The sequence below is a fragment of the Trypanosoma cruzi genome, genomic scaffold (assembly GCF_000209065.1).
Source record: "Trypanosoma cruzi strain CL Brener 1047053516723 genomic scaffold, whole genome shotgun sequence".
NCBI classification, from domain to species: domain Eukaryota; phylum Euglenozoa; class Kinetoplastea; order Trypanosomatida; family Trypanosomatidae; genus Trypanosoma; species Trypanosoma cruzi.
Genome location: NW_001849576.1, coordinates 340,613 through 353,986, shown reverse-complemented (window position 1 = coordinate 353,986; position 13,374 = coordinate 340,613). Strand labels below are relative to the sequence as shown.

At 52.1% G+C, this 13,374-nt stretch overlaps 1 protein-coding gene and 2 pseudogenes across 1 annotated transcript, besides 8 other annotated features; all 3 read left to right on the top strand.

Annotated features, from left to right (window-relative positions):
* Positions 1-13,374: part of a sequence feature (areas not merged during assembly with more than two copies in the genome that could not be assigned to a particular haplotype) that runs on past both edges of the window.
* Tc00.1047053510361.190 (mucin-associated surface protein (MASP), putative) lies at positions 546-1,928 on the top strand (the record flags this gene model as incomplete). Its single annotated transcript, XM_813393.1, has 1 exon — positions 546-1,928. The coding sequence occupies one exon, from the start codon at positions 546-548 to the stop codon at positions 1,926-1,928; it is 1,383 nt and encodes a 460-aa protein (XP_818486.1).
* Positions 3,199-5,619, top strand: Tc00.1047053510361.180 (annotated as a pseudogene).
* Positions 5,732-5,756: a microsatellite.
* Positions 6,528-6,561: a sequence feature (A-rich).
* Positions 6,595-6,630: a sequence feature (AT_rich).
* Positions 6,970-7,131: a repeat region.
* Positions 7,957-7,978: a sequence feature (AT_rich).
* On the top strand, positions 9,269-12,229 carry Tc00.1047053510361.160 (annotated as a pseudogene).
* Positions 12,518-13,374: part of a mobile genetic element that runs on past the window's edge.
* Positions 12,520-12,697: a mobile genetic element.

The window sequence follows — 13,374 nt, the reverse complement described above, 5'->3', positions numbered from 1 at the left end:
GCGGGCTGTGCGTACCAGCACTCAACCGCGGGGATTTGTGCGCGTGTGTTGTTGTCCGACGCAATAAATAATAGAAAATAATGATTGTGTTTTGCTTCAGTTACTTCTGCTGCTTTGCTTTGTGCTCCACGTTGCTGCTTCCGTCAACTTGAACGCATCCCAGACACACTCATATGCATTGCACGCACACATCTGTTTGCGTGGAATCACATTTGAGGATGGGTGCATGCGCACCAGAGCCATACTGTGCAGCCCTTTGTTTTTTGTGTGTTTTTACATTTTTTGCTTCATTGCTGTTTGTTTACCCGTGTTTTGTTTTTAATTGCGTCGTGTGTTTTCTGTTTACTTGCTGCGGGGCGTTGTGTGTTTTTGCCCTTTCACCGATTCCAACTGCCTCATGGTGTGTGCGCTGTTTCTGGGCTGCTGCCATCATTTCTTATTCTGCGGCGGCTGTGCGTGGTGTAGCGGCCTTGTATTTCTTCCTTTCACTCTGCGTTGACGGGGAGTCAGTTTGTGTTGAAGGCTACACGCAAGTGACAGGAGTGATGGCGATGATGATGGCTGGCCGTGTGCTGCTGGTGTGTGCCCTCTGCGTGCTGTGGTGCGGTGCCGGCGGTAGGTGTGACGAAGGGGAGACGGCAGTTCGTGGTGTTCCACCCGATGTTTCTGCGAGTGGTACTGAAGGCGAGCTGGGAGGAACAAAAAATGCGGGGCCAGCGCCAGACTCACAAATACAATCATCAGGAGAAGAGCAACAACACAAATCTCGGGAAGGACGTCCCACACTCCCAGAAGGATCTTTGGAAGAAGAAGTGGAAGAAGAAACGGTTGAAAATTTGGATGAAGTAACGGAACGTGGTGAAGAAGGACAACGCGGAGATGGGCAAGATGCAAATGAGCCGGATGGAAGTCAGACAAGTGAAGTTTTAACAAAACAGAAGGAAACCCTACCACCATCAACGCCAGCAGCTCCAGCAGGAGAAGGAAACCAAAGCGCATCACCACAGGCACAATCTGTTGACAGTCATGTTGGTGGCAGGACTGATAGAATTGAAGATTCCATCTTGGGGGCTCCTTCTTCTGGGGTTGCTCTACAGCACGCCGGCGATGCGTCTACCAATCAGAAGAATAATTCTTTGGAAACGGGCAAACATACAGAAAAAACAATAACTGGAGGTCCCGTCCCGTTCCAGACGAAGACAACGAAGGAGCCAATAAACGATGCAGAAATCCATTCCGTCACTGGAGAAGATACGGCATCCAACCAAGTTGTTAGTAGAGGTACAGCTGAATACGAGGCACAGCAGAGAGCATTGGCGACGCAAGACCGTTCAAGCGTGTCATTCACCGAAAGCGAAACAAAATGGCAAACAACGCCACACGAAGCGCCAGGGACACAAGTACCGCCATCAGCAACAGAACCATCGTCAAGAGAAGGACAACCACCAACAGCAAAAACAGACTCACAGACACCAAATGCTCAAGAGCATAAAGAGATACTGTTACCAAAAAAAGAGTACAATGCACCGGAACGCCCTTCAGAGGATGTTGTGGCAGAGCAACAAGGTCAAGCCACAGCCACAGAGAATTCGACGGAGAATGCACCTGCCACCAATCAAGCAGAAACAACAGCATCTTCCAACTCTACAAGTGGCAGTGGTGAAGCCCGGATTATGGCGGATGAGAATACTGCCAATGCTCAGCGGCCCAACCCGAATGAATCACATGATGATCTTGAAGGTAGTGATGCCCACCCAGCTCCCACGGCCAGTGAGGCAGCACCCCAATCAACAGGTACTGCCAACGCAAATGATACGACGAAGCCTGGCGACAGTGACGGAAGCACCGCGGTCTCCCACACCGCCTCCCCTCTTTTGCTTCTTCTTGTTGTTGCGTGTGCGGCTGCTGCTGCGGTGGTGGCCGCGTGAGAGTGAGGGAGAGAGAGCCATGCACCGCCCGCACACACACTCTTCCTTCTCTCTGTGTGTGTGTCCCCTTGCATGGACTCTCGCCCTCACCTCACCCCACGAGGCACACACATAATGTGCCCATTGTATATATGCATGCACACCCATGCAGGCCCGTTGGTGCTCTCTTTTGCACGACACGCACCGCTGCCGTCCTGCCTGGCTGCATGGGCGGAGCACCGTAACTGTTTCTGTTTTGTTTTTATTGCATTGAGTGGGCGACCTCTCTCTCTCTCCCTCTGTGTGTGTGTTTTGCTTTACGGGAGTAATGAGAGTGTGTGTGCGCTGGTCGTCCCACGCTTCGGCTTTTTGTTTTGTTTTCCTTTTTGATTTTGTGGTTGAGTGCACCCATTCCGCGGCTGCGTGTGTGTGTGTGTGTGTGATGATATGAGTAATTTGCGTGTGTGCTATCTGCCTCTCTCTGCCGTTGCTTTCTTCAGACTCTCTTGTGGCGCACAGCTGCTCTGCAAGTATAGGCGCTGGCAAATACACAAGCCCACACAGACATGCTATGCCGCACACATGCACAAGGTCTGGCTGCGGCGGCTCTCGTGAGGAGGGAGATCGGGAGACTGCGGTATTTCTTTTCGACATGTTGCAGGTGTGATGTTGGCGGCGCGCATCCAGTGGGTGTTTTTGTTGGGTGTGCCTTGGGCGAGTGCATATTGATTTGCGGCGAGTAGCTTTACATACCAACGTTTTCCTCTTGCTGTCCTTACGCCTATGGAGGATTCCCCGGCTGTGCGCAGTGATTTTTGTTGGAGCGGACGGCGGAGAAGCGGGTGCGAGGCAACAGTAACACGAACAGCTGGTGTCAGCGCGTGGGCTTTGCCAAGGGCCACTCTGCTCTCTTGTTTCCCGCTTGTTGCTTTGCCGGCTGTGGGCTTCGCTCGGTGTGTGCTGATGCGTGGCGAATAACACACCCGCCTTGACTCCTGCTGCTGTTGGTGGCGGCAGTCGCTGTGTGTTCCCGGTGCACTGGTTTTCCTTCTCGTTCCGTGTGTCTGTGTGCGTGAGTTGTTGTTGTGGGGACTGACTGCGGCGGGGATGATGATGCCACGCAATGTGGATGGGTGACGGTGTTACTGTTTCACCCATATTTTATTAGCCTGTTTTCTTCATTTCTTTTACACTCTTACGAAGAAAGTAAAAAAGCACTTAACGCTACTGTGAAATTCGAAGGCACTGAAAGGACCAACAGCACACACACCGCCCACACACACATATTTATATGCTCTCACGTGTTGCTGCAGTGGTGGCACCCCGCACACACAACCGTCGCCGCGTGACCGGATCCCGCGGAAGGAGGAGGGAAGGTGGAGAGAGTGAGCCGCCGAGGCCCAACATGTCCCGGCGTGTGTTTACTTCCGCGGTGCTGCTCCTCGTCGTCGTGATGATGTGCTGCGGCACTGGTAGAGCTGCGCAAGCTGAGGTGGAGCCGTCGTCCGATCCAAAGTTTCAATGGAAGGACATAAAGAGTGAGGGTGAAGGAGAAACAGTGAGTTCTCTACGTGTTCCCAGTCTTGTTGAGGTGAATGGTGATGTGTTTGCCGTTGCCGAGGCGCAGTTGAAGGATGAAAGCGGTTTTACTGGAATTGCCTCGGAGCTCCTAAAATTGAATAAAAAGCAAAAAAAGGAGTTGGATAAAACCAAACTGAAGACACAAGTACTGGAGGAATGTTCTGCCAATAAAGAAGGGACATGTAGTGCCGGTAGCGAAGAGAAATGCGGCTGCCGTGTGGCGGATCAGGAATCTGGTTCTCCGAACGAGAGGAAAGTAGATGTGAGCCGACCAACAACAGTTGTGAAGGGAAGTGATATTTACATGCTTGTTGGAAAAAACAGCCGGACAGCTGCCACTGGTGCTGGGAACAGTGGTGTAGATCACTGGGGACTCTTGCTGGTGAAGGGTCAGGTCAGTGATGCGGGAGAAGAGGAAAAAAGAATTTGTTGGAACGATACTCACGCTATTCCGTTGACTCCAGGCGACCAACACAAAAGCTTGACAGCACTGATTGGCGGCGGTGGACCGGGTGTCAAGATGAAGGACGGTACGCTTGTGTTGCCCGTGGAAGGCACTAAGGAGAATGGAAAGACCGTTTCGCTGATCATATACATAGCCACTGGGGGTGGGAATCTGTCGAAGGGGATGTCTGCCGATGACTGCGGTGATCCCTCCGTCGTGGAGTGGAAGGGAAAACTCATGATGATGACTGCGTGTGCTGATGGCCGCCGCAGGGTGTACGAGATCGGTGACAAGGGGGAGGAGTGGACGGAGGCACTCGGGACACTCTCGCGCGTGTGGGGCAACAAACAGGGAAATGAGAAGGGCGTTAGAAGCGGTTTCATCACAGCGAATATTGGCGGTGATGGAGATGATAAGAGGAATGTGATGCTCGTTACTCTGCCGGTCTACACCAAAAAAGAGATAAATGGAAACAACGATGGAAAGGACGTACTCCATCTTTGGATGACGGACAATACGCACATTGTTGATATTGGGCCGGTATCCGGTGATGATGACGCTGCCGCCAGCTCCCTGTTGTACAAAAGTGTTGAAAGTGGAGATCAAGGAAGTAAAGAGGAGAAGTTGATTGCACTGTACGAGAAGAAGGGCGGTGGGGAGACACCATCACCCGGTATGGTCTCTGTCCGCTTGACTGAGCAGCTGAAGCGGGTGAGGGAGGTGCTGACGACCTGGGAGGAAGTGGACGACCGTGTCTCCAAGCTGTGCCCTTCAACTGCTGCGAAGAATCCCTCAACTGACACTGCCTGCACTACTGGTAAGATCACGGATGGTCTGGTTGGCTTTTTGTCCGGCAACTTCTCTGATGACACATGGAAGGACGAGTACCTCGGGGTGAACGCCACAGTAAATAAAGGAAACGAATGGGGTGGCAACAGGGTATGCGGATGGAGTGACATTCCGGGGAGCATGGGCGGAGTGGCCCGTTGGCAGGCAGGGGGAGAATCAGCTGTATCTCTTTGCGAACTACAACTTCACTCTTGTGGCGACGGTGTCCATCCACGGAGAGCCGAAGGGAGTTACCCCCATTCCATTGATGGGCGTGCGTCTGGACGGTGAAGGAGAAAAAAAACTTATGGAGTTGTCGTACGACAGCGGAAAGAAGTGGCATGTGTTGTGCAGTGACGGAACGAACAAGAAGCTTAAAAGCACTTGGGCGACAGAGACACAGTACAAAGTGTCCATTGTGCTACAGAACGGAAAACAGGGCTCCGTGTACGTCGATGGTCAGCGTGTGTGTGGGAGTGCGCAACGTGGATTGGAAGCAACAGAACCGCAAGGGATCTCCCACTTCTACATTGGAGGGGATGGAGGCAGCGCAGCGAGCCAAGGAGACGTCTCCGTGACTGTGAGGAACGTCCTTCTGTACAACCGTCCGTTGACTTTTTATGGCCCCGATGCCGAAGTGGAAAAAGATGTTTCGTCACCAGCGGGAGCTGTTTCTCGTACCAAAACAGGGGACGAAACAAAAACGGAGGGGAAGCCTGCCACCACACAGCAAGTGCCGACGGCTCCGGGGTCCCATGCCGTTGGAGAAGCAGCGGGCAATGCCGGCACTGTGCGTGGGAGCGGACTGCTGCCATCGCTTCTTCTGTTGGGACTGTGGGGGCTTGCGGCTCTGTGAGGAGTGGCTGGCTGCCGCGTGGAACAATTGCGGCCTCCCGAGCACAGAAATACTTTCCCATAGGAACAAATTTCCCTCATAAAATCTTTTTTTGCATATTTTAAATTTAATGTGTTTCCTTTTTTTTTTTTTTTTTTTTGCTTTTGGGGCAATCACTATGGACTTTTTTTCTTTTCTACTCTTCCCTCTTTAATTGTTTGTTGCTGCACTCTTCCTGCGAGGGGTGCCGTGTGTTTCCGCCCAACTGCTCCACTCGCACACCCACCGACACGCTCATGACGACGGCCCTGTGCGCCTCGCCTGCTGCACGCATGAGGAGGGGCCGCGACGAACGGCGCGCTGAGGGAGCCGTGACGTGTGGGCGTGCGACGAGGGCCTGTGGGGCGGAGCACACATTTCTTCCCTCTCGTTTTGTTTTCTTTGCGGCCAGGGCGGGCAGACACCCGCAGCGCCACACACACAGCCACACCCTGCCGCCGTGTTTTTAAGATTTTTTGTTTTGTGTGTTTATTTCACGCGCCGACAGTCCCTTCGGTGGCGGCCTCGTGAGCATTTCTTTTCCCTCCCGATGATTTTTTTTCTTTTGCTGTGCTCACTCTCCCGATGGAGTGACGCGACTGCCGTCATGTCTGCGTGCTTCTCTCAGTCCCCACACACACGAGTGACTGTGTTCTGCGGGCCGCACTCACGCGCCGATGGGAGGGCTGAGGGGAGCAGCAACACGCGGATGACCCCATGAAATATAAACGATGTGCGGACACACAGAGGGTCGGACGGCTGAAAGACATTTAAATATCTTTTAATTTTATTTACGGGCAAAATATATGCAGACAGTTTGGAGCAGCGTGGTAGTTAGGTTCTTTTTTTTTTCCTTTTTTATCATTTGGGTGTGGCCGTAATAAAGGACAACTTTTTCCATTTTCTTTTTTTTTTCTTTTTTCTTTCCAATGTGTGAGGTGTGGAAAGTTGAAGATGAGTTTTTATTTTTTTATTACTTTCATTAATAATTTTTTCATGAATTGCCGCTGCTTTGTCCTCAGTGCAATATCATGAGCTTGAGCAGTCTTTTTCTCTTTATTTCTGCCACGCACCTTCTGCTGTACAGTTTTGTTTGTGCGTTCCCTCACATGCTCTGCTCCTGTTTTTACTTTTTTGCCTCGTGTGTCTGCAGGCACACACAACCACATGCACGCACAAAATGCAGATTTCATTCGATTTGGATGCTTCTTTTGTAGCGTGTGCTGGCGGTTGCGTGTGGCTGCTGCTTCCTTTAGTGGGCATGAAGGGAGGGGAGGAGAGAGGGAGCGCGCACCGCGAGTCACTCTTCCTGCGGGTGTGATGCACCGCCTTTGACTGCTGTGGAGGGCCGCATCCTTTCGGTGTGCGCCTCTCTGCCGTTGTGTCGTGCGTTGGCGCATGTTATTTGTTGTGCGCGTGCGTGCTGGGCATGTTTTTCCGGAGCGTTGGGCGGCCGCCATCTATCTATGGCGGTTTGTGTGAGTGGGCACGTGCGGATAGGGGTCAGGGCGCATGGAATGAAGGAATGGCGTGAGGAAAGGGGAATTTGATTTGGATGGTATTTGGACCGGATTCATTTGGCTGCGGTGGTCGCATGCACGACGGATGTGTTTCCGCATAATGGGGGAGGATGCGACAGGATTTTCCGAAGTGGCCCGTCAATGCAGTTTGGGTTTTATAGCACTGAGGCACAGTGGTCTTCCTGCAATGGCTGGTGACGGTCCCTAGTGGACCGGTGTATTTATGCTGCTGCTGCTGCTCGAGGAGGCGTAGAAGTGCGATTTGAGGTGAGCGGCGGAAGGGCCGCACATCCCGCAGTGACGGTCGTCGTTGGCCCACCGGGTACCTCTGAAGGTTTTGTTGGATGCAACGTCCTTATGCCCGTCTCCGGATGGCGACATCCCTGATGCAGCCAACGAACGGGGCTGGGAGCGACGGTGAGACGCAAGCACGTGTGGAGGCTTGGAGCGGCCGGCGCACCGCACGCTGAGCGCATGGCACGGTGAGGACTGGATCCAGAAAAGGGACACCGCGTGGGACGTCAATCATCATTGCAGCGACCGCCACTGAATTCGGGTTTGCTCGCACCTTCTGCGTTCCCTCTTCCTCCCCTCACTTCTGCGCCGAGGACTGTGCCGCGGGATCCAGCAGCGCGATGTTTGGCCGCAGGAACATGTCCCGAACAAATGATTTGTGGGAGGGGATGTGCACTGCGACGAAAAGGAAAAAATGTTGCGAGACGACCACCACCGCAAGACCGGAGTGAAGTTGTGTTTTTTCCACTTGCGCGAGGGCAGCCTGCCACCTGGTCGGTTGGGAGGATTATTATTTTTTATTTTTATTGCGTTGTTGCGCTCTATTTTTATTCCGCTGCGTTTTCCTGCGGACCTGCGAAGGGAGATTTGCAAGGAATTCCTGCGAGGCGTCCGTGCCGTCGTCGGAAAGGCGGATTCCCCCTTGAGAAACGCTACTTTTTAAATTTGTTTTGGGCGGGGAGTTCCTGTCGATTCAACGCGACTTTGTTTTGCGGGTTTGATGCGTGTGTTTCCGAGCGGTTCGATCTGTGCTCCCGGCCCACTCGGATGTGGTGTGCGCGTCGACGTGAGGGTGCCTGCCAGCCGTTTTATTGCCTCCCCCACTGTGGCTGCCGCCGCTGCCTTCCTCCCCTCCTGAGGACCTGCGGCTTCTTGACAAGATGTTTTGGAGAAGGCGTTGCCGCTCTTGTCGTCCATGGTATTTTGATTCTGGTGTCGCGGTCAGGAGACATTGAACGAGAGGGTTTGCTGCCCTCCTGTTTTATTTGTCCTCTCTGCCTGACGGCCAGTTCTACAAAAACGTGCGCCTCGGCACCTCAGTTGTCGCTGGCAATCGCATGCGCCAACTCTTCTCTGCTCCTTTTCAGTGTCGCATTTTTTTTATTGATTGACGGACGCCATTCTGTCCGGCCTGCCACTTTGATTGGATTGTGTGGGACTGCTCGCCAACACCATCGAAGAAATCAGACCGACTTTTCACGTGTTTAATTGCCATCTTGCGCGCAGGTATTTTTTTCACATTCTCCGTTGGTGTGCACTCAAACAGCGAGGGATCCGGAGCTATGCGTGCGTGGAATTCTTCCTGCCATGTGGACTGCGGGCAATACTGAGGGGCTGCCACCTTTGCTCCGCGGAGTTGTTGTGTCTCTTTTCACAGGGCTGGCAGGGAAATTCCATGCAGCCTGCTACTGCTGGTGTGTCATTAGATGTTGTCACTCCATGCGAATAATGTGCTTCAGCGAGTGAGGTGTTGATTGGGTTTTTGTGCACTCTGATTGTGTTTGCTACTTTGTGCGGGCACGCAATACTTGAGTGGTGGGAAAATGGAGCGGGGCGATGCATGGCCGCGTCCAGCCCATTGTTCACTGCACGGCGGTGTGGTGCACATTGTGGTGCTGACTCTGCGATGTGACTGCTGTCTCCTGTGCGGCAATGGTGGTGGGTGGAGGAGAGTGTTGACCCGCTGCGTGACGGTGGGATTGCGCCTCCTTTTCTCTTTGTTCCTTCCCTTTTGTGAAGGTGTGCACTTATTTTCAGTGTCGGTGATGGGGCAAACAGACCGACAACGTGAGTAAAATAAAACAAAATAAAAAGGACGATGGTGTGGCGGTGTTGGGGTTGGTTGCACATTGCGTTGCTGCGGAGGCGGTGGGCCTTGACTGCTTCACCGACAGGCGTCGCAGTGCGGCTGCGTGGCGCACCGACCACCGAGCCGTGCGAGTGCCACGCCCAACGCCCTTGGGACAGCGGGACGAAACAGCCGCGAGTGTGCTTTGGAGCCAGCGGCACCTGCTGGCCGCAGTTGGGCGGTGTGAGTGGGATGCCTCACCGCACGGGTGTTGTGATGGCGCCTCGACGCGGCATCTCCGGCGATGTTTCCGACGCTGCAGCTTGCGGAGGGGTTGAGGAAACGCAGCGACCAGAGTGGACTCTTGACAGTCGGCTGGATAAAATACTGCTGGGGGAAAAGGAACACACCATGAAAATGCGGCTGAATGATTTCCTTCGGAATTATTTTGACGGCAGGGGCGTTGTGGAATGCTATAGGAACGCCTATATGGAGGACTTTTTGAGTAGCCCCAATGAGTTCATCAAAGACGAAGTGTTATTGGATACAATAAAGGCCTCGTCGTCATACCAAGAGCTGAAAAAAGAGCGTGAGGAGTTTTACGTGCTATTGGGGGCCTTAAATGAGCTTTCAGACGAACGTATTTTCACTCTCAGGCATTGGAGGGAATTTAAAAAAAAGGATACGGTCATTCCTCTTGCAAAGACACAAATAAACACAGCCTACTCTCATGTACTGAGAGAAGCGAGGCGGAAAGCAGAAGAAAAGGCAAGGCGAGAACGACAAAGTCTGGGAATTGATGTTTCCACTGGGATTAAGTATGCGGTGTTTAAAGGAAGGGTTCGCGTGGATAAAATGAAGCTGAATGACTTTCTTGAGATGGAATTGGACGGCAGAGGCGCTTTGGATGCCAACCGGGATGTCTTACTGGAGGAGTTTTTTAAGGGCCCCAAGAAATATATTTGCGATGCGGGAGTATTGGGCGAAATGCAGGCATCGGATCGTTATAAGAGGATGGAGAGGGCTGTGAGGGATGAAATGGATATGGTTGAAGATGTGCACAAGCTTTACAAAAATGGCACGTACTATCTACTGAATTGGTTGGCAGCTTCTGCGGAGGTAAAGGCAAGCGTTCATGCAGTCACTAAAAGGTTTTTGGATGCAGCTGCCGAGGAAGCGAGGAAAACAAAGAAGTCGAGCACACCGGAGAAACTGGAGGGATTGTACGAGTCTGTGTACAATGCGAGGTGGCATCATGTCGTGGAAATCCCTGGTGGCGAGGGGACGGGAATGGAGGTGAGGGAAGGGGAACCACCGCAGTCATGGACGTACAAGACAGTTGGCAACACTATCGAAAAGAATGACGCTGTGCAGCAATTCGGTGCAGCACCTCCCGTGTTGATGGTGCTCACCTCGGAGAAGGGATGGCCGTGCTCGTGGAATACGATACAGGATCTTCCCAAGGACGTTTTTGTAAACTGTGAGGTGGATCGAGTGTGGCAGATCGTCAAGGGCGATCTCACCGAGTGGTTCAGCAGTCACGGTGGGACCGAATTTACGCCCAAGAGGCGTCTGTTGATTGGGACGCTCGGGATAGGGAAATCGGTGGCTGCCGGCTCGTACCTCCTCTATCAGCTGGTGCACTGCGATGCCAAGAAACTCCAAGTGGTTGCGTACAGTTTTGGTGGAAGCACGATGTACTTGTTTGACAAGACCATCAAGACGGTGACAAAATACGTGGGTAGAGGAGCATCCAGGAATGCTTTGTATGATTTAAGGGCTTTGGAGATGAAGGGGTATGTTATCTACGATGTGACAGAGAAAGGGAAGCCAGCGAGTTGGCTTGCGCCTTGTGGTGAATGGGGCATGATTGTGGTGGCATCGCCAAAAGTGGGCAACTATGATAAATGGGAGACGCAAGCAAGAGCCGAGCGAATCATCATGAATTGCCCCGACGAGATGGATGTGAAGGCGATGTGTGCATGGATGAAGCGTGACGAGACTAAGGAGAAAAAAGCGGAATGCTGGAAGATGGTTGAAGAACGCATGGAAAAAGTGGGGCCGATTCCACGTTACATCTTTGATGCGAATAAGTTCATTGCGCATTCTGCTGCCATTGAGGATGCCTTGGATGGGATCAAGTCCCGGGATGGTGAAAAGCACTTTATACCTCGGGGGGTGAGACTGTGGTATTCTGAGAATCCGTCTCAAAAGCTCGTGAGGATTGTCCGAGCGAGAGGAGAAGTTGGTACTGATGGATTTCTCAACGCACCGATATCTTTTTGCCTCGGGCGTCGAATACCGCATTATTTTGGGAAACGTGACGAGTGAGAAGGATATATATCTTTCTGTTGCTATTATTGGGGAAGAGGAATACTCTTTTGTCTGAACGTATGGGAATGTTTGGCTTGCGCGCGTTTAAGTTTGGGGGAGTTTGTCGGAGCATTAGTAGAGGAGGTTAAGGAGCTGAGGCCACCAGCACGCCGTGGAAGACAGTACGCAGTGCTGAAGGCAAATTCTGAAGGGCACTCCACCGAGTTATATGTGGATTGGTTGCAATGGAATACCATACAAATACTAGTATAAAGCATCGGCTGTTGTGCATACCGGTGGGTGCAGGCTTTCCGCTGGTGGACTGCTTTTTTCTTATGGAGTCAAATCCCATGACGCTGGTTGGGCTGCGGATGACCACGACGGGTGGGTGCCACACCACCGCCAGCACTGTGCGGCAGTTCACTGAGCGTATGGCGGCATATTTTAATGGTTGGGAGGAGTTATCCCGAGACATGTCGTGGGGGATTATTTACGTGCAGCAGACAGACAGCATGCCGCTAACTGAATGGCAGAGATGTGATGTCGACAATTCCAATAATGTGAGCGACGATGAAAGCCGCGGAATAGCGGCGTTTTGGAAGGAAGAGGTGCGCCAGTACCAAGTGTCAATATCGAAAAAAGTTTTAGAAAATGTCGTGGGAGTTTTAACTTCGTGAAGCAAAAAGGCTCAGAAGAGAAATTGGAAGAAATAATTGAGGGTAATTGGCGCAGTGCGTTTATGATGAATTATGTTAGGGAGTGTTTTAACGATTTTTATATTTTTGTGTTTTTACGGGGGTTTAGGTCAGGGAACGCCTTTCTTCCGAGGGAATCATTGCGGTCAACAGCGTCGCACCACTACAACTATTTTTTCATTTTATTTTTGTTTTTACTTCTGTGAAGGCTCCGTCGCCCCTGGAGGCCTTTGCGGGATGTGGGGGCCGCACAATTTCTCTTTATTTTTATGCGAGTTTGTGAGAAGAATGCCTGCGAGGATGGCTGGCTGCTTAAATAAATTTATATATCGATGCAACGGAGATGTCACTGCGGGATTTCTTCCTCTTTTATCGTACGGTCTTTTGGAGGACCGCGATTGAGGGAGTCAGGGAGCCGACAGCTGCACGACGAAATTATTTTTTTCCTTTTCTTTATTTTTTTTATTTCTTGTTTCATAGCCGTGCCATATTTCTGCATTTTGATGTGAAGTAATGGCAGTGATTTTTTTGCACGGCGACGGTGTGCAGCGACATCGTGGCCCGCGTGTTGGGCTTGGTACGCCAGCATGGCGATGCCCCGGTGCAGCTTGCCTTCATTGATGAACACAGGCCGTTGGATGCGGCGGTAACTGTCGCTGCAACCATGACATGTTTGCGATTGATTTCAGCAAAGATTGCCAAGCACTGGGAGGGCTCGACCGTTGCGGGGCACTTTTCGAATCGTTGGGCGTTTCAAGTACCAAATTTCGATGCTCAAGTGCTCCTGCCCATCGTGTGGGGGCGGCCTGGGTGTTGGGGGCAAGCAAGGGCTCGTCATTGAGGAAAGGCAGATATTAAACTCGGACTACACCCATGCCGTTGCGGACGTACAGAATTGGACTGCTCAGATTTACTTTCAGACGGAAGAGGCACCCACCTCTCGGAGAGGGCCGCCAGATGGCCCCACGCATGCACGGCGATGGCGGAAACACACAGAGAAATCAACCGCATCGTTTGATGGCCTGGGGCGTGTCAGCATCCGCGCTTCCCCAACCCAATCTTGCGGGGGAGAGACGGCGGGTCAACACTCAGAATTCTCAGGGCAATTCGGGAAAATACATTTTTCTT